Source organism: Penicillium bovifimosum, assembly GCF_028826915.1.
Source record: "Penicillium bovifimosum strain IBT 22155 chromosome Unknown utg000003l_segment0_segment0, whole genome shotgun sequence".
In the NCBI taxonomy this organism is placed as follows: Eukaryota; Fungi; Ascomycota; class Eurotiomycetes; order Eurotiales; family Aspergillaceae; genus Penicillium; species Penicillium bovifimosum.
In genome coordinates this window covers 124039-150399 of record NW_026622712.1, presented here as the reverse complement: position 1 = coordinate 150399, position 26361 = coordinate 124039, and the positions used below count along the sequence as shown (strand labels likewise).

Genomic DNA, 26361 nt, shown 5'->3' with positions numbered 1-26361 from the left:
CTTTACCAAGTCTCCTTTTCTTACACAGTAGATGCATCAGGCCCGATTGAGGTGAAACCGACAGGGGGCTGGTAAATGGATTTCAGTAGGGTATAATTAATTAGACCAATGATATGCATTCAGGCTGTATTGCACCCAATGGAAAGTACGTAAGATTACAGTGGAAGATCATCATGTACAACAAATACAGACTTTAAAAAATGACACCGTAATTATCCTTGGAGTAGAATGTGGGAGGCTATCAAGTACAGATGATAACATGCAAAATTGTAGGTACTGTGTAACTGTACGTAGTAAGAAGAATACCTCATCATCACTCGCATACACAGTATGTACCACCAGTACTTTAAAAAAAACATCCTCTGACGTACCTGCGTATGTACTCGGACATAATTTTTGGTTCATGTGGGGGAGGTCCGAGGTCGGATAAACAAAGTGAAGGGCGATAGAATGCATAGTGTTATATACTCAGTTTACACATGTAGCTCCTGAATCGTGATTTGCTTCGATCTCCTATAACTAGTAACGTACAAAGATAATCTATTGATTTCAATGGTCAAACGGTCGGCGTATGAAGACGATCTACGGGGCCGAGACTTAAGAGGGGAAAGTTAAAGGGGGCTAGCGAAACAAGTGGGATCTCTCCTGACTCCCTTTTTCTTTCTCCAGCCTTTCGTCCGCCTTGCCCTGGATACAAAGTCTAGAGTTATCTCCAGGTCCACTTCTGCCGGAAGGAGTTTGTTCTTGTGAATATTCGAAATTGTCAGGAGCGATGCAGTTGAAACCGGCTTGAATCAAACCCTCTGTTATCTTCCGATATCAAATCCCCGTCCACCCTCGAAATCGACAATTGCGCGTCTATCCTTCCAACCATCAAACCGAGTCCTCCGACGCGTCGCAATGGAAGGTTCCGAGCCAACATCGCCTATCGCTCACGCGCCAAATCACGACTCAATGGTCACCGTCGCGTTATCCGATAAACAGTCTAGTTCGGAGCATACTCAACCAGAATGGCGTACACTTGATATTCCTCCAACTCCAATGGAGATGAGTCACCTGGAAAAGGAGAGCGAGGATTCCTTCGGACCAATGCCGCTCCAGGACGCGGCTAAAATCACACCTATTCTGGAGGATGAAGGCCCAAACAGGGTGAGACAGACAGGTGAGATGTTTGACAATGAGGCGGATTGGGAGAACCTCGATAAAACCGAAGAACAAGAACCCCGCGGGGAGGGGTCAGATGAAGTAGGTGACAGCTGCCATCCATGCGTCATAAGATTCTGGTATGGGTGCTAACATTCTTGACCTAATTTTAGTCCACGGCCCTCCTTCTCGCTCGGCTCGAACAAGAGAACAACGCATTGGCGACTAATCCCAAATCTGGAATTACCGAGACCCCCGAGGGCAAGACACACCAACGGCAATCCCGTTCCGAGTCTCTACATCAGATTAAGCGACTCATCAGGGATCCAGCTCGGGCTGAGTTACGATACTCTCAGCTCCCACCTCCCCCAATGACCGAGTTGGAGTTCTGGGCTGCACTCGTCGCCGATTACCACCAAACTGCTCAACGCTTGCCGACTTTGACGTCAAACAAGATCCAGGGTGGTGTGCCTCCACCATTGCGGGGAGTGGTGTGGCCCAGTCTAGCGGGCGCACGCGATCCTACACTCTTAAATGAATTCCAGAGACTTTCTGGCGAGAATAGTCCATATGATGGATTGATCGGAAAGGATATTGGTCGAAGTTTCCCCAATGTTGAGATGTTCCGGGATCCGAATGGCGAGGGTCAACAGATGCTGGCCAGAGTGTTGCGATGTTTCAGTCTTTATGATACCAAGATCGGCTACTGCCAAGGTCTTGGATTTGTGGTAGGCCCTCTTCTCATGCACATGACAGATGCTGAGGCTTTCTGCGTTCTTGTCCGGTAAGTTCCTTGACAAATGATACATTGGAAGCCGGCGAAATTAGGCTGATACATCATCATTCATATTCTAGCCTCATGGACCACTACAATCTCCGAACTTGCTATCTTCCTGACCTGTCAGGCCTCCACCTTCATGTTTATCAGTTTCAAAATCTCCTGGCACGGCACAGACCGGCCTTGTTCCAACACCTAGAGTCACTACACGTCGAGCCGGTCTACGTATCGCAGTGGTTCTTGTCTTTCTTTGCGGTGGCCTGTCCGCTGCCGATGCTTCTTAGAATTTATGACGTTATTTTCTTGGAAGGTGCATGTGAAACTTTGATGCGAGTCGCACTTTCCTTGATGCAGCGTAATGAGAAGCGAATCTTGGCCTGCACCGAATTTGAGGACGTGATGCAACTACTGTTGTCTCGAAGCTTATGGGATGCGTACGTTCTTACCCTGGCACAAAGCAATCGATTGAAACAAAGGATCCAGCTAACCCGTGATCTCTAGATACGCCTTTAATGCTGATGACCTTGTCAACGATTTCGTGTCTCTTACCCCTCTCGTGACGAATGAGAGTCTTAAGGCTCTTGAAGCTAATTACAACCAGTCCAAGGGCTCTCCAGTGGGAGTCTCCTTTCCGCAGATGCAAGCAACGGCATCTGGCTTCCTTGGGCGGCTGTGGGCTGGCTCGTCGAACTCGCACAGCTCGGTCAAGTCACTCAATCCGAACCATAGTCCCTCGCGTCAAAATAGTACAATTCGTCGCTCTACCTCTAAGCAGAGCCTGACGTCTACGCTCAACTCCGTCGAAACCACCTCTGACGCAAGCACGGCTCCAACTGAACTATCAGCAGCTCCTGCTAATACCGATAACCAAAAAACGCGCGTCAGATCTAACATGTCTTCACACCACAAAGACCGCGATCTACATACCCAGATTGAAGACCTTCTGATCGCGCTCAGCGATCTTCAGCGCCAGCAGGCTGATCTCACCCGCGAACTACAGCAGGAGAGAGAGGACCGCGAGGAAGATTATACCCTGGCTAAAGAGATGTTGAGCCATATTAGAGAGCTGCCAGCGGAGACACAGCCGACAGACCTAGTAATTAGAGCTCAAACCCGGTTTGATTTGGAGAAGCCGAGACGTGTCTCGATCACTCAAACCAAGCTCCAGCTCAATGACGACGTTACCCGGTGGAAAGAAATGCACGAGGTGGAAGCCGGTCGTTGCTTGAACCTCACACGGCGCATCGACGATTTTGAACAGGAGAACTCGTCCCTCAAGGAGCAGCTGAGGGAAGCCCGAAGCCGTATCCAGGACGGTTATCGGGACCGACAGCGCCTCGAACGCATGAACAGAGAGCTGCGTACCCTCAAGACCCCTACATCCGAGAGTCCATCTCCGCTAGACACGCCCAATTCATCTGCGGCTGACTCCGGAGAGGCCCAATCTCCCACCAATGGCCTGCGTGAGCTCAAGCTAGCCCGCACCAACTCCACCAAAAGCCCCACGTACAGCAAACGCACAAGCAGTCTGGGCCCGCAAAACGTTATGCCGACGGAGGGCAGCAGGCCGGCCGCCGAGGAGACCTTGCTCATGGAGCTGGTGCAAGCCAAGACGGCAGAGGCCGTTGCTAAACAGGAGCTCGAAGAAGTAAAGGGCAAGCTAGATTCATTGCGGAAGATGATCAGTGCCCCCCAGGGGTCAAAGTCTGAAGCCCGTCATTCCCTGATCGGACTATCGCCAGCGCGGATTAGCTTGGCGAACCAGTGCCCCGTTGAAGCGCCCAAGACGCTTGGAACAATGCCCAGTAGCACTGGGGGATTTTTCAGTGGGTGGGGTCGACGGGCTGCAACTACCAGCGATATTTCATCATAACGGGGATATTGGGAGAGATGTGTGACCATATTGAGACTCTCGTATGGGGCAGCTGGTCATTCATAGCAGACCTGGTGGTTATGGTGATTCAATATTTGTGTACATAGAGATATCCCGCTTTTCGACATGACACAATGAGTACATACGCACCCTGACCTAGGGATCGTTTATGATGCAGCGATGCTACCCTCATCTTGAAGATGAATCTACCTATGCGTAACATAGATCCCAACGACAGTACCAATGCTTTACATTGGACTAGAAAGTTGACATTTCTTTCCCCCAAACGTTTGAAAACCGAGATCATGAACTCTGCTCTGCTGACATTCCTCTAAGTGTAATTCTCGTAGATACAAGCTGGATATAACCCTCTCGAGCGGGATAAGAGGTTGTAGCAATATGTAAGCATGGATGGCACCTTCCGAAAGTAATTTGCCCAGCTCTTTCCTTTGCCATTGAACTTTCCTTCACCGCCTGGACTTGAATATCTCCAGAGATTTTCCAACTTCACTCATCTCAGGAGCATCACAATGGATCCAAAGTCTCCGTCCAGTGAAGCTCTCGCACTCCTCTGGGCTTATGAGCTTAACCGGCAGAACATGCAGTTGTTCAAGGGACTCAAGAAGATGAACCGACGTGTCGATGCATCTCAGAAAGCTAAACCAGCCAACTATGCCGGCCATTCACGCCAAAGTGGTCGCCGGGTAAAAAAGGCGCACAAGTCGGGATGATCAGTGGCACGTCGGGAGAGAGGCCACCGCCTATCGAGATAAAACAGACCGTTTCGCCAGCCATGTGGAACTCATGCTCATTGGAAAGCATCGATATGTGTAACGTGTGAATATCATTTCTGACCGGACGGCATAAGTCGGAGTTAACCCGGTGCGGGGATGGAGGGGACACAACGCAGACCCAACATCATCTCTCTCTTCATACTTCTACTCAGCTCAGGCTTTATATTTGAGAAGCACAATCAGACGTATACAGGCCAACAACATGGTTCTTGCGCAGCCCCAAAACCAGCATGTTATGAAGGCGTTTGACCTGACAGGCAAGATCGCAGCGGTGACTGGTACGACAGGTACTTCCAAATCACCTTTGAGTCTCGCTGACCGCTTGCCCTAGGAGGAGCCCGTGGAATCGGCCTTGAGATATCGAAAGCATTGGCCGAAGCGGGTGCAAATGTGAGCAATACTGAATGCTGCAAGAATTAAACTAAATAATTCAAGGTTGCCCTGATCTACAATACCTCCACCAACGCCGATACCATTGCAGCTGAGATTGCGTCCACTAACAACGTCCGCTCAGCAGCGTACCAAGCCAACGTAGGTATCCAGACTGAGATAGGAGCGACTGTGCAACGGATCGCAAAGGACTTTGGCGGTCTCGATATCATGGTCGTTAACTCAAGCATTGTCTCCAATATTGCCGCTGAAGACTACACGGCCGATCAATGGAGTGAGATCATGAAGGTCAATCTTGATGGTGCTTTCTATTCTGCCTAAGCGGCAGGTCGGATTTTCAAGGAAAAAGGTCGTGGGAATGTGATATTCACGGCCTCGGTCAGTGCGACTCTGGTCAATGTGCCCCAGAAACAAGCAGCGGTAAGCTCTCCTTGCAATTGTCTCGGCCAAAATGCTTAGGGTTGCATAGTACAATGCGTCCAAGGCAGGATTTGTTCAGTTAGCCAAGTGCTTGTCTGTCGAGTGGATTGACTACTGCCGAGTCAACTGCATCTCGCCTGGATTCATTGCCACCGACATTCTTGATATCCACCCAGAGCAATGGCGTGAGAAGTGGTTGGATATGATACCTGCTAAGCGAATGGCTGAATGCTATGAGTTGAAAGGGGTAAGTTCTAACGAAAAGGATTTCTCCTGACAATCAACTGACGACCCTGATCTAGGCCTACAGTGGTGTTCCACAAGTATTTAACCTCCAGTACTTTGGGGGCCAAGGACCCACTTTTAATATTGCCCGGCAGAAACCTCGGGAATTCGATTTCATCCAATAGTTGGTGACGCGTGAGTTTTAAATAGCTGATAAAGTAAGCGGTCTAGATAGCGGTCAAATAATAAAAGTGGGAACCTAAGTACCGGAGGTTAAATACTTGTGGAACACCACTGTACGTGTTCTGTGCGTCGGATGCGTCTAGCTATATGACAGGTGCAAACCTTGTGATTGATGGAGGATACACCTTGCCATAGATTTGGGAGATAAGCACACTGTGTTTGAATCAACAGACCAATTATATAATTTGTTAACTCAATACACGAAGAAAGAGCGTTATGATGGAAAGAATGTGTCCAGTATTCTTTTTCCCAACGCAGGTGTCACTTTACCAGCCATCACACATTCAATGATAATTGCTCAAGCTTGGCGGAAGATCCTGAACACGAGTTCCCCATTCACTTTCCTTGGGCCCCAACTCAAGCTCAAGAACACCACCTTCGGCGAAAAACTCATGTCGAATCCAGTTGTTTGTCCATGGCTTGCCATTCCACTTGGCACTCTGGATGTAGATAGACTTGTAAGTAGGATCGAAATTGATGTTGCGGATCGTCGCGACCTTCCCAGTAAGGGGGTTGCGAATGCTGACTTCTTTGAAGTACGGGGGAGTGATCAGATACACGTCCTGACCAGGCACCGGCCAGAGACCCATCATGCTCAGCACAATGAATGATCCCATAGCTCCGCTATCGTCGTTGCCGGCGATACCATTGACTGTCGTATTGAACTGAGATGGAATGTAGAAGTGACTTTGCTTCGCCGAGAGAGCAGGTCGTGCTGAGTAGTGGAATTGGAAGACGGGGAGGAAGGCCTGTTCGTCTCCCACGTAGAGCAATCCTGAGTCATGGAGATAGCTGAGACGAGAGGTGAAGGACTTGGCGCCGCCAAGCGTCTTGATGAGAGAGCCCATGTCGTGCGGTGCATAGCTTTACGAGATCAGTCACTGACACAAGCAGGGTAAATCACATGGGAGTACTTACAAGGTATACATCCACGCACTGCCCTCATAGGTCTCATGACCCTCGGGGTTGAGATAACATCCGTCGAAGTCCAAAAGTGGACTGCAAAGAATCGGGTCCTGGTAGGCCCATGAGCCGTTTAAGTATCGGGGCTGTACGAATCCCGTGAAGTTAGTGTCGACTCCCCCGATGCTTGACTTCTGATCAGGTTTGAACACGTGTGCCCAGTTTTTAGACCGTTTCGAGTATTTCTCGTAGTCGGCCTGGTGCCCCATGCCTTTCGCCATCTCGGCAATGCAAAAGTCGTTGTAGGCATATTCCACTGTCCGGGAGACGCTCCGAGTGTGTGTTCCTTCACCGGCGGTATCATTGTCATTGATGGGGATATAGCCAAGATTCTTCCAGCTCTCCAAGCCGCCGCGGCCCTCTACATCCCAGTTCTCGGGCTCTACCTCGGCGTCCTTGACAACAGCCTCATAGGCAGTCGCCCAGTCAACGTTCGCGACCTTTTTCAGATACGCATCTGCGATAACCACATCTGCATTGGAACCGCCTTGGGTGAGGCCCTTGCAGAGCGACATGCGACAGTCGGGCAAGTATCCTTCGTTTCTGTAGATGTCGACCAAGCTTCGCATCATGAGGGATTGTGACAGAGGGTCAACCAGAGTCAGCAGTGGATGAATACTGCGGAAAGAGTCCCATATACTGAGCCACCATATTAGCATGCAAATTACATTCTCAGAGCAGAGTCGACTTTACCAGTAGTAGCTGTCATAGTACGGCTCGTCACTCTTCCACAGGGGATTTTCACCGGTATAGTCCTGGGGACTGAGCATTGTTCGGTATGCTCCGCTCCAGAAAACCTTCTGAAGATCTTCTGAGACACCATCTGCATCCATGGAGATGACATCCAACTTCTTCCGCCAGGCAGTTTCGGCAGCGTGAACCGTGCCCTCAAAATCAAAGTTGGGCTGTTCCCGTTCCGCATTGGAACAAGCCTGCTGTACACTTATGAAACTGACACCCACGCGAGCCATAATACTCTTCTTGTCTTTGGGGGCGTGGAATCTGGCGAATGTACCGGCTGAGACAGTGGAGTCTATGCTATTGTCGACTGACAGTGTTTGACTGCTGGCGTTGACTTGATTCTTCATCCAGCTTCCAGTGTCACGGAGGTCTGCTCCTTTGAAATCAACGCAGACATAGGACTTGTAACTGCCAGTACCAAAGCTTGGGCCAAAAGTACCGCTTCCCGTGAGACGCCCAGTCTTACGGTCAACGTTTGCACTTCCATTGGATCGTGATTGAGGTAAATCAATCAAATCCAAAAGGATCACTGGACTGAGCGGCTGATCAGAGGTCTCATTGAACGTAAAACGGTAAAGAGCAGACCGATTGGTTGTTGTCATTTCCGCTTGAACGCCATTAGCTATTGAGATACCGAAATATCCAGGGCGAGCTTTGACTGATTTTTTGTCCCAAGAAACCGATCGGTCAGATAGTTGCCATTGACATTGCTGGAGGTCGTCCTGCGGGCAACTTCCTTGTGCGAAGATAGGGAAGTTACCCATCGATGCGGCCTTCGAAGTATGTCAGAAAAGGCACGTTCTCTCGTTCAATTGCAATAGCTTACGCCGCCAGTTCCAGAATCGTGCATGTGAGAGAATCCGGTTACGACATCCGTATCAAAAGCGAAGCCAGCCTGATTCTCGCCGCTGGTATCTGCCACGGCTTTGGCCATACCTGAGTCTGTTAGCTTTGCTGTATTCGACCTCAGAAGCTGCAATGGTATGACTTACCAAATGGCAAACTCGCGCCCGCAAATACATGACCTACAAGACCCTCAGCCTTCGTTTTCTTGTAAATTGGCCGATGAGTGCCAAGACGAACCTCCTTTTGCAGTGCCAATTAGAGGATCGACATAGTCCAAGACGTCAAAATCATCTGCGGACAACCCCTTCGTAGCTATAACCTTTGAGGCAAGGAGGGCCGTCACAACGCCACGGAGCAGCCCCATGTCGCAGGTAAAAGTATCGCAACAGCAGTAGACACAAGAAGAATGCTATTCACAGCTGAAAACAAAGATGTCCCACACGTGTCCAACCAAAGGAACGCGTTTTACTTATGAGTTAAGCTGCTTATTTGCCGATCGACAATAATCGCGGGGGAAAGCTATTCCAGCCCCAGATCGGCATGAGAACTTCCTTTCCAGTCACATCTCTAGCCCGGATGAAAATTCAGGGGGCAGTTCACGTAACATCTTCAGCCGGCTAAAGTGATGTGATATCTGAGATATTCCGCGTCCTGCCATGTTAAATTGTTCCCCACATGAGAAGTAACCAAGCACCGGAAACATTCCCGAGGTATTTGATGCAAATACACAGCCAGTATCTCGGACTGGCGATCATTGACGTTACGGTGAGGTCGATTACCCCGAGTTGCGGGGAAAGTGCAGCAGAACCTGTCAGTTCCGCGAGTAGGGCGAGTTCAGACTGCGTCAAGGCCTGAACCTCATGTAACCCTCTCCGCATTATTTTGCGTCAAATGCACAGAGATGGTACCTGGAGTTGACACGATCCACATGGAAATGGGCCGGTCGGGATTTCGGGCAAAAGACAAGGGAGAAGCTTCCAACACGCATCTAGAATGGCAGAAAGTGGTGTTTGACAGATATTGCGGCCACTGAGGATGACGTGCGAATATAAAACCAGGGGCTCGATCCCCGTACCTCTGCTGCGGGGGTGCAACCCCTCACCAATCACTGCTCCAGAGTGTCGACCTCGTCTCCTTGTAACTCTGTCTCGAGGAATTCTTTTGCAGCCAGGCGGACAGTCAAAATAAGTCAACGGCAATGCTGTCCCAGGCTTTTCCCCGTTGCTCCGCCGCCGGGTTTGATGTGCTAAGTGGCATCATCGAAGGGCTTGGCCTGGCGGACTCTCGAGGTGAATTCTTGGAATCGAGGTGAGCTTTGATTTGCGCATTTTCCGCTTGTAATCTGAGATATTCTTCTCTAATGTTGGCCTTCTCTTGCAACAGTGATCGGCTTGATTCAATCTCTTTCATCGCTAATCCCAATTGATGCTTGAACTGCGATGACTGGGGACGCTGATCTGTCCCAGTGTCTGTCAACGCCAAATACTCTAAAAGCTGAGGGTACATCTCTGCAATTGGAAATGGCTCAGCTGGCGTGCTGCGATGATTGAATTCATTGATTCGACCCAAAGCAGGGGTAGACAGCATCCGAGATATCCCGGAAGATGTGCGCCCAGATTCCGAGGGAGATCGTTCAGCATGAATTGGAAGATTTTCAAACGTAGGGGTTGGACGATAGCTTGGAGTTATTCCACGATTACTTGGAATGGGAGATGGCGTAGGGAACTGAGGCGGAGCACGATCCCAAGCTCTTGTCTTACAAGATGGACAATAGAAGTTGTTCGCAGATCGAACCACATCCAGTAGGCATGCTGTATGATATGATCTACAGCATGTCTGACAACCAATCAGACTGTCCGGGAGGCGGCACTCCCAACACACTATATTATGAGGTCTCCCAGCATCTGCGATAAGAAATTAGACATTGTAGAAGTGCTCAATCTCCTAGAGCGACGTACCAATCCATTCGTGATATACGCGAATTTGTTCCGGGCCTGAGAGAATCGGCTGGGTCGAAGATATTGAGCCCCATCGTATCTGGCTCCTGGGATGTACATCATGGTCTTCAATGGAACGAACCAATGGACTGGATGTACCATTACCATGAGTATCAACTAGCAGTGCCGGAGATCGTAGCATGATTTTCGCATAGATTGGCCTTTGAAAGTAGAAAGAAAAGTACATGACGACAAGATGTACTGCATTCAAATGGAGCACGTGACCCGATGCCGAACTCCGAGAAAATCCCGGGATTATGTCATCACGTCGTAGTTAGTTAGAAGCTGGAACTTGCATCATGTCAAGATCTCAGGGTTCTTGCCCTTGATATTATATCTTCATCTCATGTTCGAAATGTGAAGAAGGGGTGGAGTATAGAAAGACCTTCACTAATGACCTCAACTTACGAATAAGATCGCACACGCAGCCCACAATATGCCCGGGGTGCCTTCCAACAAGGCTTGCGAGCGATGCAAAAAGAGGCATCTCAAAGTTAGTTCAATCTCGACTTTGAACATGAAATTGAAACTTGATGCTAATCTATGGTCGGTGGCAGTGTGATGAGACTCGCCCTCATTGTCAGCGGTGCACAACTGCCGGGGTAGAATGTCCCGGATATGTTCAAACTCGCAAGTTCATCGATCAAGGAGCAACAGTAAGACGCCGCTATGCTCCATACCAGGAGCCTCCAAGGCACAGCTCTCCGCTTAATTCAAATAAAGTATGTCAGCCTGTCAAATATGTCTCTGTCCGGGCACTCATACTTCATGATAGGGCCCCTCAGAGCCCAGCTCAGGCCCATCGCAGCCAAAAGGGTCGCAGATAGGGTTTAATGAGCAAATCTTGCAATGGGACCAGCCTCCAGAGAATGTTGATCCCACCCTTCACCTACAGATGGGCGAAACGCGTCTAGACTCGCGTGATGATTCAATGGCGGTGGATATGTCGGGTCCTCCTAGCCGGCCAGAGCCTGCCGTGGGAGGTATCCAGCAAATGAACATGAACGCTTCTGAAAGCCCACCTATCTCTATTCCTAATCCAGTCTCTGCCATGGAAGACGGCAGCGGATCCATGAGAGATACGATGTATGGAGAAATTTCACCCAACACTAGCGCAGGAGGGTTTCCAACATTTGAGAACCCATACAACAAAATTCCACGCAAACGTCCCGATTACCAGAGCGTGATGTCTGAGAGTTCATCGCTTCGAAGTGAGAAGGAAGAGTTCCAAGATATCTTCTCGGAGCTCATGACTGGTACTGAACACGAGATTGCGTTCCTCACTCGACATTTCTCTGAGATCATAGGGCCATGGTAGGTGAAACATACAAATTTGTTCATGATTAATCCATTAATATCGCTACTAGGTTGGACTTGTCGGATGCTCAAAAGTTCTTCACCGTCTATGCTCCTATTCGAGCCATCAACAATATGTCCGTGAAATATGCCATTGCAGCGCTAGCAGCCAAGCACTTAGGCCGTTTGAAAGGGGCCAAATCTTCCATGGGTGGCATGTTCACAAGTCCCGCCAGCACGGAAACCTACCCAAATGCCACTCAAGTTGATTGGTTCCTCAAGGCTGCCAATTACTATTATCTGGCAGCTATGGATTTAAACAACAATACGTCAGATGGCTATACCACTGTGTCTAGTTCAGCCATCCTCGAGTCCCCATTTGAGATCGTTGGTCGATGGGTCAATTCTAGCCATATTCAAGCAAACTTGAAACCCGCGAGCGAAGATTCAAATGATATGTCGCTTATTCGAAAGTCAGAAGACCTTTTTGCGACTGCCACGCTTCTCACCATGTACAGACTCCTGGATTTGCCTGGAGATGAATGGCACATGTAAGTTTCCCGTGTTTGGTGGCTGCTCTCCCTATACTAACGACTTCTAGGCAACTGTCTCGAGTTTGGCCTTTGTTTGAGTCCATTCTCGCTCTACATTCGGAAACATCCACCCCATTTTCTCATGGGATCCGAGCTGCCTTCTGGAATTTCGCTCGTCAAGACTATATCGGTTCCTATTTCACCCGCTCACCCACCCACTTCGACCCAGAAAACCTGCCGCTTTGGCGAGCGGCAGGCATTTCAATTAATGACCAGAAAGCCTTTAATATCATCCAGCATGGCTCATCTTTATCGCAAGAGGACCAAGCCGCCAATGGCTTGATCTGGCTTGTCACGAAAGTCATCAATTTCCTCGCAAGGTCTAAACAATTGCAGCTCGCACAGTGGACAGGATCTCCACCTGCATCTTCACCCGATATCCCACCGGCAAGCGTTGTCCAACTGCCATTTCCAGATATGGATTCCTGGCTTAAATTGTCTTTCGAATTTCAGACATGGTTTGAAAATGTCCCAGAAACATTCCGTCCTTCCGTGCGAATCGATCGCCCTAAGGATATTTCCAAACCGATGGAAGGGAGTTACTTGCCATTTCCGGAGATCTTCCACGGCTCAACAGCCTGTGCTGCTACCATGCAACATTACCACTTCGGACGCATCGCATTGTTGCTAAATCGTCCGACCGATGTGATCGGTGCACCCTCTACTGCGTTCGACCGCTTACAGGGCTACCGGGAGGTCACGAAAGAGGTTGAATTTCGCTCCCGGGAGCTCTGTGGTGTTGCATTGGGCCGTCCACAAGGTGGAGTTCGCATATACATGGTACCGCTCCTTGTCGCTGTCGGACAGTGTTTAGAATCCACCGAAGAACATCAGATTATTGTCGATCTGCTACGGGGCGTTGAGGCTGATTTGGGCTGGGCTACGGAATACGCCGTTCGGAAACTCCAGGAGTCTTGGAACCAATGAACCCGGTTCGTGTTTTATGTTGTTTGATATCATGATTGGCCATTATATCGGCTATCGATTAATGTATTTAAATGTCTATACTCAATACTTAATGAAATGCATCCGCTAGATGTTGGGAACTCGCCGCTTGAGCGTCTTTGTCGGGAGTTAATCCCGAAAGAAGCGGACGACCTCGGGATCTGAAAGCGTGATGATGGCATCCATTCTTCTTTCATGCATCTATGGAAAATGTGACAGGTAGTGGTATGGCCAACGGGCCACCTCAGCACCTCGACAGGAAGACATTGACAGCATGAGTCCATAAGGTTGAATCAGATTATTACATCTCTCTAGCTCGAGCGATATCAATGCCAAAATAGGAGAATCAGAAATCAAAGAAGAAACGCCCCTAAACAATCAAAGTGAAGCTTTTGATGCGACCAATTGCCACATTCCGTCTTCTCGAAATCAATTAATTCCATCTTGCCTGCCACTAATGCAAATTCCAACCCCAAGGCAGCCACGGTCAAGATGGGACACAGGCACATGCCGGTCCCAGCAGTGACAACCTTTCAACTACAGGGAATCTATTCCGAGGAACGAGAGGAAAAATACCTCTCCACAGGATCCGGATCACCAGAGCCACAGGAAGAAACCCTGCGACCAGCCTTCTTCCTGTCGGCAGCCAAGGTTTGGGCGAATGGCGACAGTTCCCGAATTCTGGGGCCCTTCCAATAGAACACATATATCGGAATGGTGAAAATAATCGCCATGAAGCCCAGGAAGGTCGATGGCCACTCAAGGTGGTGTTTTTTACCCATGTTTGAATACACTGTTTTTAGCGATTAGTGGGTGTCCCGTTGTAGGACTGAAGGCCACTTACTAGGCACCGAGTACATGGCTGCAATTCCAGCCAGGAAGTCACGGGCGAACCCATTTCCTCCTGTGGCCGAGGCTGACCATGGGCCATACGAGGCAATCATGTAGTCGACTGTGGCCATGTAAATGGCATACTGGGTCACGAGTTAGCTCGGTCTTGTACGGGGCACGGGGGAAGAATTGTTTCTTTGGCTTACGTTGGCAATGGCGATCAACGTGGAGAATATCATAGGCGCAATCCAGTGAACATGGGGCGGACCGAGACTTGTCCACGAGAATCCAAATAGGCCTATTGATAACAGAGGGACCACTGTTGTGAATGATGAGACAAATGGTCCAGACCTGCTGAGTTGAGAGTAAACTTACCCCATAACAACCAGTAAAGACGAGCTTCCGGTTGCAGAGCATCAGGGTCCCGGGCTCTAATTTTGGAATGCCGGTAAATCCAAGGGAGGAACGAGAAATAGGCAATGAAGTAGCCGACCATAAGTCTGTATAGTTGGGTCGGTTAGATTCAGTCAGAGCCATCAGAATTTAAGACCTCGGGCACTCACGGGAGGAAGGAGAGTCCAATGGTGATGGTATTGAATCCCCATTGCTTGTATACCGGAGTATACGATTGGAGGAAAGTGAAGATCAGGGAATCACTGAAGCCGCTAAGAAGCGAAAGACACAGAACAATAGGTTCCCGGACAAACATAATGAATGGACGAACCCAAACCATGAACACCCAGCGGAAAGACATGCGGTGTCCCTTCAGCTCATCGCCACCGTATACCATCTCCCCGTTTTTCCGTCTTCGCCTGGCCTCTCTCGTGACGAGGATGCTGCATCTGGTCTCTGGAATACAGAAATGCAATATCTGCACAAAGCCACCGAGAATGAGCTGAAGCCAGAAGTTCCAATGCCAGTCAAGGAAGGTCGCCACAAAGCCACCCACGACTGGGGCAACTACAGAGCCGGCCACTGAAGATAGCACAATGAAGGCCACGGCATATTGTTGGTCCTCGGGCTCCCACATGTCTGCAACCATTCCAAGTGTCACAGAGCCACCGGCAGACGACAGACCGCCGAGAATGCGACAGATAACAATGGTACCAAAGTTTGGAGCCAGAGCACAGGGAACCTGCCAGATGTTGACGAAGAACAGGCTGAGTTGCATGATTGGCCATCGGCCAAACTCCTCGCTGAAGGGAGCCCAGAATTCGCAGCCAAATGCATAGGCAATGAGGAAGCCCATTTGACCAGTACGTGCAGCCTGCTCGGAGATGCTGAAGTGTTTCGCGTAAAGACTGACGCTGCTGGCATAGAAACCGGCATTGAAGTTCATGGATGTTTGAACAGCAAAGATGACCGAGAGGATGCCCCATTTCTTCCACCAGGAGAAAGTGTATCCCAGCTTGTCGTAGCAGTCCCATTCTTTCAATTCCACTTTGCCGTGTCCACCGGCAGCTCCATCTGCGCCCTCTTTTCTTCTACCGCCGCGTCTGGGGGTGCCTCCAGGGGAGCGAGCATGGCCGTCGCTCTCATCTTGTTTCTCTAGATCCCCGTCTGCGAGATCGGTGAAAGGATCGATGTGACTATGACTCATTGCAGTGGATATCCGACCATCTGTTTGAACAGCTCTCAGAAAAACAGCATGCCAAAAAGGATGACCGCCTTTCTGGATCTTAGCAGTGACCGGGCACCTGATGCTATATAAATGTTTTCATCTTGTCGGCAACCCTTGGTATTGCTCAAGAGAAATGCCGAGAGGCCTGTATATTGACTCTATAGAATGAGCATTGCCTTTTCCGATTGGTCCGGTGACTATCACCTCCTTGGCTCAACAAACTTTACCAACCTTCTTCGCGAGACACCTGGTGTGGATATGACATCCGAGGATCATGACTCGCTTGATCGTCATACGCTCGAATTCGATCACATTTTGGGAAAGCCTGGGCGACAGGTCGCGACTAGGATCCGGCGTCCCCAGGTTCTTAAGATGCCCCGGAACATCCTCCGGTTGACTTATCCACAATCCCCAGGTGCTCCCCGCGTGGAGATGGGTGGAATTGTCCGGATGGTTGAATATGCTGAAAGTCTGGAGCGTCTTGGTCATGATGTGTAGAGGGATGCAGTTCCGGGGCATGGTCCTCGCCGATCATGGATATGGCCTGTTTCCATTCGAGCATCCGGTGATCGAAGACGGTCTTCAGTCTGTTGCATTGCTCCAACTCGCATGGAGGTTTGGTATCTCTCTCCAATTTATGGGTGACGGCCTTTCTTTGGAGAGGGGAAGGCCGGTTTACACATGAAGAGATAACGATGCTACTAGACAGTGGCCAAGCTTGTCATATTTGATTTCGTGTAGTACATCCATTCTCGATAGCCACGAATCGGGGCGTCAAACCACATGGTCTGCGGGGAATCCGGGGATAATGTGTGTCGACTATGTACACGTCCCAATGGAGCAGTGACTTTATCGGTAGCAGAGGAAGGGCCCATGGGCCGTAACCATGACCGAATACGTTGCAACCGTGTATAGGCTGTAGTCATCCCAGCGCATATCGACACAGGTGCTCTTGACAGCTACAAAGCCTGCGGCGGGCTCGATGTCCGAGTCCATCAGGGCCAAAAAGAATTTGAGACTACGGCTGCAAGTCAACTACCCCATAGCTAGAAAGCGGTAGAGAGTGAACTTCTCCGCGATATGGCGAATATCTCGTTGAGAGAATTATTGCATGCCTGTTTCTCCCAGCCAACCCCCGTGGAAAGAAGCTTCGATGCCAGTATTGGGGGAAAAAGGGTAGCAAAGGCCATGTTAGAATGGGCAATATTAGCCGAACACATTCTTGGAGAGATTATCTGAGACAAAAGACTTTTGCGCTGTGTAGGTGGTATCATTATGAAAATCGAATGCAACGCCCGCTTCTGTATGCTCAATCATCGTCGTCGTCAGGATCGTAAAGATCAAGATCCAGCATAGCCTTGGGTTTGAGTTTCGGCGCAGCCGCTGGAACAGGCACCCGTGGCATTCCAGCCGCCGATGATCCGGCTTGAGCTGCGGCCTTCGAGGCCTCGTCCGCCTGTTTCGTACTTTCTGCAGGTTCCACCTGTGAAGGCGGTTCTGCGGCCCCAAGACCTTCGGCCTCGCGTAATAGCCGTTCGACTTCCTTTTCAGGGTCGTTGCCAGCGACGAGCTGAACTTGACCCATCAGACCCATCCGTATCCGTTCCTCCATTGGGTATGGCAGCATGTAAACTTCGCGTGTGACATTCGCGGACTCGTCCAACCACTGCGTTGCGTTTTTGGTGACGGTTGCCACTGGCTCTGCACCATCCTCTGTGGCCTGGTCTCCGTTTGTACCCGTCATTATCACGTCTTTGCCGGCAAGGACTTTTCCTTGTCCCTGTCGTTTCGCGGCGCCTGAAGCGGCATCGGCTGCTGCCTCGTGGTTGTACTTGCTGATGCGACGTGCGAAATCCAATAGTAACTTGTAATCAATCTCTTTGATTCCCTGCAAGTCCGTTGCCTTGTCTCCAGTACCATCATCCGAGTCAGAATCGAAATCGCTGTCGCTGTCGCCGCCGTCTGCACAAGCCGTACGGATATCTTTGTCGTACACTTCGATCTCCCTCACAATTCCCTTCACCCGGTCCTCCAATTGTTGTGCTTCAGCCCGTAACCGAAGGATCTTTGCGTGGTTTTCTTGGTGTTGTCGAAGGGTTTCAATGGCGGAGGTCAGCGCATCGTCCGCGTCAAGAAGCGCGACCGCCGCAGCAGGCGCTCCTGCAGCAGTGGGAGAGGTTGTGAGAATTGTCAGCAGCGCATTGAGTTTGGATTCGATTTCAGTCAAGGCAGACTGGATGAGTTCGTTCATTGTTGGGTTACTCGGGAAGAGCAAGAGCTAGAGCTCTGGAAATCGAGCGGAAACTCATCCAATAACAGGTCACGTGGATGGTCAAACTTCAAAAACGATTGCGATACTTGGGGTGTTGATAGGGAACTGGGAATAGTTCTCTACTTGTAATTCATTCTTGAAGTGATGAAGTCTACGTAGTCTCATAGCCTACTCCAATTTCGTTTCATGCTTCTCTTCACTGGACCAAGTGGGGGTGTGACCGTGTGCGTGCCCCCCGCCTATACAAGGATCATCCAACACATCAACCTGCCCAGGTTTCCCAACTCAGCTTCTGACAACTTCCAATCATATTATCATGGCCATTTCAAGTATAACACCTGCTTCAACTCCAGTGGTGGTCGTAAGTCCATATGTGACTATTCAACCTCCCATGTCCCGCTGTGGACGCGGTCCAGGACTGCTTCTCATCCGACCTCATTGTTATGCGACATGCCAAGAGCAAAATGAGTCACTCGACCCGGAGCCTCTTAAGAAATGGGCTGAGGAGAGCTTTACGGTAGCGCAGGTTACCCTGGATGATCAATCTGCCAGCGACAAATCAGTTCTACGAGAGCTTCTCCTCAAGGCTGAGCAGGACTTGATTAAGAGACCAGAATGTGATACCACGGAAAAAATCGGGTTGATAGGTATGCAGTTGTCAGAGTCACTTTTCCATAACATTTATTGACCTTTGATCAGTCTACGGTGCAAGAGCAGATTATCCTCCCCAGTTCGAGGATAGTCTCCAAGATGCACTGGCTCAAGGCACGAAATCGATCGCAGCTGTGTTCTTTGACTCATGGAACATTCCTTACTTTCAATCAACACTCATGCAGCTCTCTAGTCCATCTGAAGGCGAGAAAAGGGATGGGCAGACTATCCGCGTATACTCCGACGTGCCCTCGCCAGGTTTTATCATTCCAGGGCACCCCGATTTCAAGATATCGACCGCTGGAGTGGCCCACACTCGTACTCTCGGATTTATCAAGAAGCACTTGGGCGGCCCTTTCTTTGACCTCGAGAAGATCTGGGATGAGCACACTTTCTATGAATTTGAAGAACGCTCAGTCGAAAAGACAATGGCGACAATGGTCCAAGAGCCTTATGTGAACCACGTGCCAACCTTGACCGGAGGCATTGGACGAGCTCGACTGAGCCACTTTTATCTCAACAATTTCATTTTCAACAACCCCGATGACTCAGAATTGGAGCTGATTAGTCGGACAGTTGGCATCGACAGAATCGTAGACGAATTTATCTTAGTTTTTACTCATGTGAAGGAAATGGATTGGATGTGGGTGACTTTTCAATGATGGAATGAAATAGACCACTGACCTCGCACTCGTTTTAGAATCCCCGGCATTCCACCCACGGGCAGACATGTTCAAGTTCCATTCACATCCGTCGTTAACATCCGCGGGGATCGCTTGTATCATGAACACATTGCATGGGACCAAGCAACAGTTCTTGTGCAACTCGGCTTGTTACCCGAATACCTTCCGTTTCCCTATGCACTTCCCGATGGGTCTGTGCCAGCGCATGGTAAGCGGTTTGAGTATCGAGTGCCAGCAGCTGGCGTGGAGAGTGCCGTCAAACTTCGAGATGAGCATGCAGTGCCCTCGAACTTGATGTTTAACTATCAGATCCGCGAGGTGGGGATCGATGAGAGCCTTGATAAACGACGGGATGATTCATTGTGTAATTAAGTACATGAGTCATGAACAACTATCCCATTTCTCACATTTTCGAGATTTCCGTCTGCCTGGCCTAGATGGTTAAAACCCCGCAGCTTAACCACTTGGCTACAACATCCAGAACCAGGTTGCCATCTCGATTTACTGCGTAGAGTAGCGTTCGTGGATTCTAGGGGGATTTTCAGACTCCTTCGGTACTGTGCGCGGCGGTGCTTCTCGACCAGTGGCTTCCTGCCGCGCGCTGCTTCGATCTCTGCGATAGAATTAAACACCAGATCAGACGCGGCACGTGGTCGCTGTTGGATGATGGTAATTATGATGATATTCTCATTTACCCCAGTTAACTCGCTTTACATACATGCTGTCGCTGTGGGATTATTAGGGCAATTGGCAGGAATGTAGCCTTGCCAGTTGACCGGAAGGCTTGCCAGTTGGCGGAGGGCCTACCAGTTGGCGGAGGGCTTGCCAGTTGGCGGTAAGGATACAACTAATGGGGAGCTGTGAGTCGTGCTTCGGAGCACAGAGCCTTCCTTCGAGAGTTTCCCTCTTCACTAGGTACCTATGTATTCAGCATGCCGCCCGTGCTGCATGGCCGGGATATCTCATACACTTTGCACGTTTACACCAACTTTGTCCAGCACGGTATCCCAAGTCTCATCTGGGGCCTGTCTTCAAATACCCTAGGTCGCGCGTACAGCTCATTAGGTAGCTTTGGGAACAAAACCATCCAGCAAATACAGCATCCCAGTCATCCGACTAATAAATCGCGCTGCCGGTTCTACCGGCCTACGTCCTATTACCAGGAGGACTTTCAACGAAGTGGACCTGGACATAGAATGCAGGTAGGCCGACGGAGACATAGTGCTTGGCGATTGACTGGGCAAGCTGCTCTTTTTCGAGGTCCGTGATGGTGTTCGGACTGTGTTCGATATGCCAGACAGGCATTGTTGCGGTTTGGGTATTTTACGGCAAGTGGCGAGAAGTCCCCGTGTAGATTATGAAGGAATGTTGGTTGAATGAGTTGACAGATCACCGAGAAGCTCAGTGATGAGTGATATTATGACATACTGTGTCGTTTTCGAAGAAGTGAATATGTGTCTCTTGAGTTTGTAGCACGAAGGAGCCGAAATCTCGAAATGATAGTGTAATGAACAGAATGGTGGGTCGGCTGGCAGCATAATAATTTTATGATCATTTCATCAACCTCGGGTGGCGACAACCCTCGCAATAGATCACCATATCATTAATTTCTTGGGCGAAGTCCATACTCTGCAACAAGTAATCCGATTCTAACTAATCAGATCAAAGATTACAAAGCTTGACTCTCCCGGTTATCTATCGATCCTATGTCGGACTTCGTTCGGAGTATTGAAGCCCGAAGGGGAAGTCCTTATCTCGTTCCTGACAAACGATCAACAGAGGATCAATTTGAAAGTGTCGACAGCTTAGAAATTCAAGATCTATTCCCTCTATAAAAGCCATGGATTCCTTCAGTGAAAGAGGTCTCTCACCAACGAACAAATCTTCCACAATATGTCCAACCAATTGATCTTTATTACCGGAGCCACGGGCTTTATTGGCAGCGCAACTGCGCTGGCAGCTCTCAAGGCTGGATACCGTCTGCGAGTCTGTCTTCGCAAGCCCTCTGAGCAATTGGAGGCCTTGCTGTCAGAGTATAGTAACCAAGTCGAGTTTGTTACTGTTCCAGATATCACCGCCGAGACGGCTTTCGACGGCAAGCTGAACGGTGTGGATTATGTGCTTCATCTTGCGTCTCCTCTTGCCCATGGAACGAACAAGGAATCCCACTTCGCCCCGGCTGTGAAAGGCACCACTGCCGTGCTGAAAGCAGCCGCAAAGGTGTCGAGCATCAAGAAAGTTGTCATCACTTCATCGATCGCCGCCTTCATCCCGTTAACTGGAATCCCTGCTGGTGGTGTGATCAAAGGTACCGTATCCTCTCACATTTCGTCCCCCACTATCGCAGAAGAAAGGCATTAACAAGTTTTCAGAGGACAACGATTGGGACTTTTCGGTCGATGAACATGCAAATTTTGAGGACCCTGAAAACCCGGACGCAACGCCAATGCGACTGTACATGGCCTCTAAGCTTCTTGCGAATCAGGCGACTTGGGATTTCCGGGCAACAGCCAAGCCGCATTATGCTTTGGTGACACTGCACCCTGCATTCGTGTTCGGTCACAATAATGTGCAGACGTCCGCAGACGTGACCGGGACTAACAGTCTTCTATGGAATTTCATCATGAAAGGCGACCCTACTGTGAATATCGGAGGTGTGCATGTTCAAGATGTAGCCGATGCACAGATCAAAGCCTTGGATGCGAAAATCGTTGATGGCTCAAAGTATCTGCTGGCTGGACCAAAGATGACAGGCGCGAATGTTGCGCCCATCGTCAAGAAGTTCTATCCAGATTCCGGTGCATTGGTCACTGAAGACATCCAGGGTGGAGGGTTCCCAACTGATACGACCAAGGCGGAGACAGAGCTTGGTATGCAATGGCGCTCGGTTGAGACTCTCGTGCGAGATGTGATGGACCAGCAACTTGGATTTCTGTGATCAACCTACCTAAGCACAGGGTCCAATGTAACTATGTTTTCCTTTGATCGAAAAAAATCAATTTATGTTCATGTTGTTTTCAGCCTGTAGTAAATGTTGTTGATAAGTATTTCAAGAGAAACTAGTGGACATTCTGGGGGCTGGGGTTGCAATGTAGATGTTGTGTAGTAACTGGACGGCCTGTTCTGCTCGAGAGTTCCATTCCTGTTGGTTCCCCATTTTTACCTGGAACAAAAGCTAAGGAGTTCTCTGACTTACCTGGTAGGATAGGAACTCCTGTTGCGCACAATATGCTACGTATCGCCTGGAGCCTTTTCGGTCTTGGAATCTTGATGTGCGAGATCTACCAAGCTCTGCCCAGCCTCCGACGACCTTGATAATCCCCGGATTTTCGACAATATTGGTTAGTTATTGGTTATGATTCTGAATACCAACCTCCCAGCTTCGGATCAGGCGACCCCAGGTCTCGCTTCCATTGCCGGTCAGCACTCTCAAGTTGGGCCCCCTGGAAGCCCTATCCAGATCCAGACTGGAGATCTTTCGGATGATGCATCGACCGATCCGGCAATTCTGGAGCGTAGGATCGACAGTCATCGCGAATGTGTAGACCGTAGAATTGTAGAACGTGGAAAGAAGATAGCGGCTTGGCGTGTGAAGGCGATAGGTTGATTTCCAGGGGCTGGACGAAGTGTTTGGGGGAACGCGTTAGGGATGCCCCGATGGGCGCGTGATAGGCAAGCTGTCCGTAAATGGCAGGCGGAAAGTCGAACTCTTTACTTCCGTTTGGGGAAAAGCGGTAGGGTAAGGATGGGACCGGAAAGGGCAAACTATCCACAATAGGCACTGCAACTCCGAAATAGGCAACCAAAACTACGAACAACCAATCAGAGGGGAAATAATTCTGCCCGATTCTGGATCATTTCGCCTGTAAGTAAGGCGACGCTTCGCGCCGCAACAACAAACCAACTTGAGCAGAACTTTGTTTAGGTTGTTGTTGTTGCAATTACAATAATGCAATTCCCATGGGGCATGCAGACGTGCTAAGCTGAGACTAGGTCTAAACTAATGCAGCCGATGTACATAATCTGCGAGGTAGTACAATGGATGTAAAGCCAAACGGTTGGTAGATATTCAAGCAGGAAGTTGGGAGCTGAATGTCCAACTTCCCTGCTCGGAAGATATTTGCAAACAGGTATGATCCCTCCTAATCATAATGTCAATTTCCGCGTGGTAAGGATTGGCCAGTTGACCGCGCCTGCGAACTGTTCCAGTAGAGTGGCATCTTGGCGGTACCTTGGAATTAGGAGAGTTTGTGGAATTGCACCAAGTTGCACTCAATATTGAACCCGGACTGGAATCTTCCGAATCTGCTCCGTTTGACTCTGAGGCCCTCATAAAAAGCGACAGCCAATATTGGAAAGAGCCCCACAGGCAGGGAAAAATTAAGTAGTACTACGTACAAACGCAATCGCTGCCTAGACATGTGGTTAAACTGGCCGAGAAAGCTTAGCGTTAGGTTATGTTTCGGACTTGGGAGATTCTGCCTGCTATTTTTATCTTCCACAGCCCCTTTGATCTAGAGGGTTCTTGCATTTCCCTTGTATCGAGCTGTAGATCTATAAGTACGGAGTAGAAACCATTCGAGACTAAAACTACGGATTCTTCCATCGGACTCGCACAGCTGTGTAGCTCTAATATCGGAGGGTTATGGAAAATGATATAGATTAGTCTGAACAGGTACACAGTAGTAGAGTGAAGAGTCTAGAACTCTAGATTCTGCAACTCTTCTACGGGCTGATCGGATTTTCGACAGTCCGTCTCCCACTAACGGGATTTGGTCTAGCGGGTGATCGGCGGATTTCCCGAGGGCCGAACCAAATTCGACGATTTTCGAAGCTATGCAAGCAGCAAGTTGTGCTGTTGTTAAACTGTGGAGGATACACAATGAGAATGGAGTGAAATAAACCAAATGCATAAGGTCATGGCACAAATCAGTAACTTCGATATCATGCAGAGTGGAAATGCCCGAGTCCCGCAATATTGGACCCTGGACACTGGACCCCCTTGTCAGGCTTGATCTGACACGGGGACATTATAAGCGTTTCTCGAGTAATCTGATAGGACAGAAGGATCTCCCTAAACCCAGGCTAGGTTGGCAATTCTTGAAACTCTGGGAAAGACTTTCATAAGTGATCTCTCGAGGGGGCCAGAATCTTGGTTCACCTGACCAGGTAGTTAGTAGTTACTACATCTAACTAACTAGTCAAGGCGAGTAACTAGTAACTAGTAACTAGCATCTTCAGGGTCTTGTAGCAGCCACTTTCGATTGAGCGTTAGATGTATTTATCTGATTTATTTTTTATCTGATTTATTTTTTATTTTTTATTCGAAGTCTTTAAGTTTTAGCTTTGTCTTGAAAGGCTATATTTACTTCTTTCATCTGTTGTACTCTTCGGACCTTAAATCCCTCCTACTTCCCCACTCGAGCTATTTGTCTACTCGTCATTACTTCCTCCACGTCTTTATCTTTTCCCCTTGATCTTAAGATATTCACCCTTCGCCCAGGCCGATCTTCCATCTTACCCCTCATCATGCGGCTGCTGTGGGCCCTCTGTCTAGGCAATGCCCTTGCCTCTACCATCCCATCCAAGTTACATCAACTCCGGCTTCCCTTTGTTCCTTCTCCCGACAACCTCGAAAATGGCGTCAGATCATCACTAGTAGGTCGCTTCCGATAACCTCGGAGCTCCGAACCAGCCTTCTAATCCAACACAGTCTATCAACTGGTCTATCAAAAATGGGGCTCTTTACGCCAACCAGGATAAAATCTATCCGCCATCGTTAACGATGCAGCTCCGTGCGCCTCTCCTCGAAGGCGTCGACCAAACTAATCCCAGTGACAAGACCGTCGAAGTTTCATACACGCTCGACAGTCGCCCGCTATTCACAGACCGCGTCGGCTCTGTCGCCGGCATGGTCCGTGTGCGAGTCGAATTATTCGATCTACATGGCAACTTGATATCTCCAAATGCCGTGGCTGTCGATCTGCTCGCTTACCAGAATGGAGACTTCCACATTACCCGGGTGCGCATCGAGCCAGCCCGCGGCGGCGATGAAGAGGATCGCTTTACTCAGAACAGTCGGCCGTGGGTAGTGAAGTACTGGAGGACCCAGTTCGGTTCCATTTTCGAGAAGACGCAGACTGCAGTCTCAACCGACGATTCCAGGCAAATTGCCGAATCCTCCGCTGAAAATGATACCCCAAAGGCAACCGGCAGCCAGTTCACGACTGTGTCGGAAACCAAGTCTCCATTCTCGATCTCTGCTTTTGGGGCTGCTCCCGCTGCGGCTTATCCTCACCACCGCTCTGGCCACCATGGGCCTCACCACGGTCATCGTCCCAAGCACTCTTTCATGGCTATTTTCAGTCCTGCTGTGCTACCTGCGGTGCTAGGTGCAACAGCTGGACTGGTGGCTTGTTTGGTTGGCTTTTTCATTGGACATCTGCTGATGTCCCTTGCGGTGCGCCTGGGCTGGCAGAAGGAGCCGAATTGCAAATCACAAAACATGTCCGTGGAAGAAGGGACACCTTCTGAGAAATCTCCTATGGTGTCATTGATCTACGCGACAGATGAATCGGAGTCGAATGTATGAGTTTCTAGGCGGCGATTTGGGCGGATTTCTGGCTTTTCTTCCATCGTTTTCTTCCAGCAACAACTATCAGAGGACTATTCTTTTGTCTTTACTGTTGTCTCTCTCTCTCTTTCATTGATGCGTATAATGGACTCTAGTGTATCTTACGTCTTTGATTATGACTTAATGGTTCAAAGCTATACCCGGTGCTGGCTCCTGGTACATAAGTCGTTATGAATGAGAAACATCTCATCGGCCGGCTGGCCCAATGGCAAGGCGCTTGACTACGAATCAAGAGATTGCAGGTTCGATCCCTGCGTCGGTCATTACTTTTTGCACCTTCTTGTGCGCCAGAACTGAATTTTTTTCGTTCGGCTCCACCGGCCGGATTCAGCAAGAACCAGCACGGGTCGGCGTCATCGGGGATTTGGTGGTAACACGAGTGGATGCTGGACGCTTCCTGTTTTGCTCATCTTTTCTTTTCT

General features: G+C 49.5%; 11 protein-coding genes across 11 annotated transcripts; 7 read left to right on the top strand and 4 right to left on the bottom strand.

The window, feature by feature from the left end:
* Nucleotides 1–900: 900 nt before the first annotated feature.
* On the top strand, nt 901–3794 carry N7515_003112 (putative GTPase activating protein (Evi5); the record flags this gene model as incomplete). The annotated part of the gene is made up of 4 exons (XM_056663856.1): nt 901–1245; nt 1317–1927; nt 1999–2355; nt 2423–3794. The coding sequence occupies 4 exons, from the start codon at nt 901–903 to the stop codon at nt 3792–3794; spliced, it is 2685 nt and encodes an 894-aa protein (XP_056522913.1).
* A 530-nt stretch (nt 3795–4324) lies between these two features.
* Nucleotides 4325–5675, top strand: N7515_003111 (uncharacterized protein; the record flags this gene model as incomplete). The annotated part of the gene is made up of 6 exons (XM_056663855.1): nt 4325–4498; nt 4782–4866; nt 4920–4978; nt 5024–5252; nt 5307–5398; nt 5448–5675. The coding sequence occupies 6 exons, from the start codon at nt 4325–4327 to the stop codon at nt 5673–5675; spliced, it is 867 nt and encodes a 288-aa protein (XP_056522912.1).
* A 475-nt stretch (nt 5676–6150) lies between these two features.
* On the bottom strand, nt 6151–8780 carry N7515_003110 (glycoside hydrolase family 92 protein; the record flags this gene model as incomplete). Its single annotated transcript, XM_056663854.1, has 6 exons — nt 6151–6730; nt 6785–7468; nt 7523–8343; nt 8397–8506; nt 8563–8595; nt 8654–8780. The coding sequence occupies 6 exons, from the start codon at nt 8778–8780 to the stop codon at nt 6151–6153; spliced, it is 2355 nt and encodes a 784-aa protein (XP_056522911.1).
* A 2069-nt stretch (nt 8781–10849) lies between these two features.
* N7515_003109 (Zn(II)2Cys6 transcription factor domain-containing protein) lies at nt 10850–13229 on the top strand (the record flags this gene model as incomplete). The annotated part of the gene is made up of 5 exons (XM_056663853.1): nt 10850–10906; nt 10971–11135; nt 11189–11727; nt 11781–12260; nt 12311–13229. 5 exons carry the CDS (start codon nt 10850–10852, stop codon nt 13227–13229), a joined length of 2160 nt encoding a protein of 719 aa, XP_056522910.1.
* Nucleotides 13230–13795: 566 nt separating this feature from the next.
* On the bottom strand, nt 13796–15678 carry N7515_003108 (putative MFS multidrug transporter; the record flags this gene model as incomplete). Its single annotated transcript, XM_056663852.1, has 5 exons — nt 13796–14040; nt 14092–14221; nt 14285–14397; nt 14454–14578; nt 14642–15678. 5 exons carry the CDS (start codon nt 15676–15678, stop codon nt 13796–13798), a joined length of 1650 nt encoding a protein of 549 aa, XP_056522909.1.
* Nucleotides 15679–15864: 186 nt separating this feature from the next.
* Nucleotides 15865–16197, top strand: N7515_003107 (uncharacterized protein; the record flags this gene model as incomplete). The annotated part of the gene is made up of 1 exon (XM_056663851.1): nt 15865–16197. The coding sequence occupies one exon, from the start codon at nt 15865–15867 to the stop codon at nt 16195–16197; it is 333 nt and encodes a 110-aa protein (XP_056522908.1).
* Nucleotides 16198–17008: 811 nt separating this feature from the next.
* On the bottom strand, nt 17009–17950 carry N7515_003106 (uncharacterized protein; the record flags this gene model as incomplete). Its single annotated transcript, XM_056663850.1, has 1 exon — nt 17009–17950. The coding sequence occupies one exon, from the start codon at nt 17948–17950 to the stop codon at nt 17009–17011; it is 942 nt and encodes a 313-aa protein (XP_056522907.1).
* A 337-nt stretch (nt 17951–18287) lies between these two features.
* On the top strand, nt 18288–19668 carry N7515_003105 (uncharacterized protein; the record flags this gene model as incomplete). The annotated part of the gene is made up of 3 exons (XM_056663849.1): nt 18288–18618; nt 18671–19265; nt 19323–19668. Coding segments are annotated over 3 exons (1272 nt in total), but the record flags the coding sequence as incomplete, so codon positions are not given.
* Nucleotides 19669–21198: 1530 nt separating this feature from the next.
* Nucleotides 21199–22243, top strand: N7515_003104 (NAD-dependent epimerase/dehydratase; the record flags this gene model as incomplete). Its single annotated transcript, XM_056663848.1, has 2 exons — nt 21199–21613; nt 21678–22243. 2 exons carry the CDS (start codon nt 21199–21201, stop codon nt 22241–22243), a joined length of 981 nt encoding a protein of 326 aa, XP_056522905.1.
* A 408-nt stretch (nt 22244–22651) lies between these two features.
* N7515_003103 (uncharacterized protein) lies at nt 22652–22837 on the bottom strand (the record flags this gene model as incomplete). The annotated part of the gene is made up of 1 exon (XM_056663847.1): nt 22652–22837. One exon carries the CDS (start codon nt 22835–22837, stop codon nt 22652–22654), a length of 186 nt encoding a protein of 61 aa, XP_056522904.1.
* Nucleotides 22838–24834: 1997 nt separating this feature from the next.
* On the top strand, nt 24835–25897 carry N7515_003102 (uncharacterized protein; the record flags this gene model as incomplete). The annotated part of the gene is made up of 2 exons (XM_056663846.1): nt 24835–24963; nt 25019–25897. 2 exons carry the CDS (start codon nt 24835–24837, stop codon nt 25895–25897), a joined length of 1008 nt encoding a protein of 335 aa, XP_056522903.1.
* Between the last annotated feature and the right edge of the window lie 464 nt (nt 25898–26361).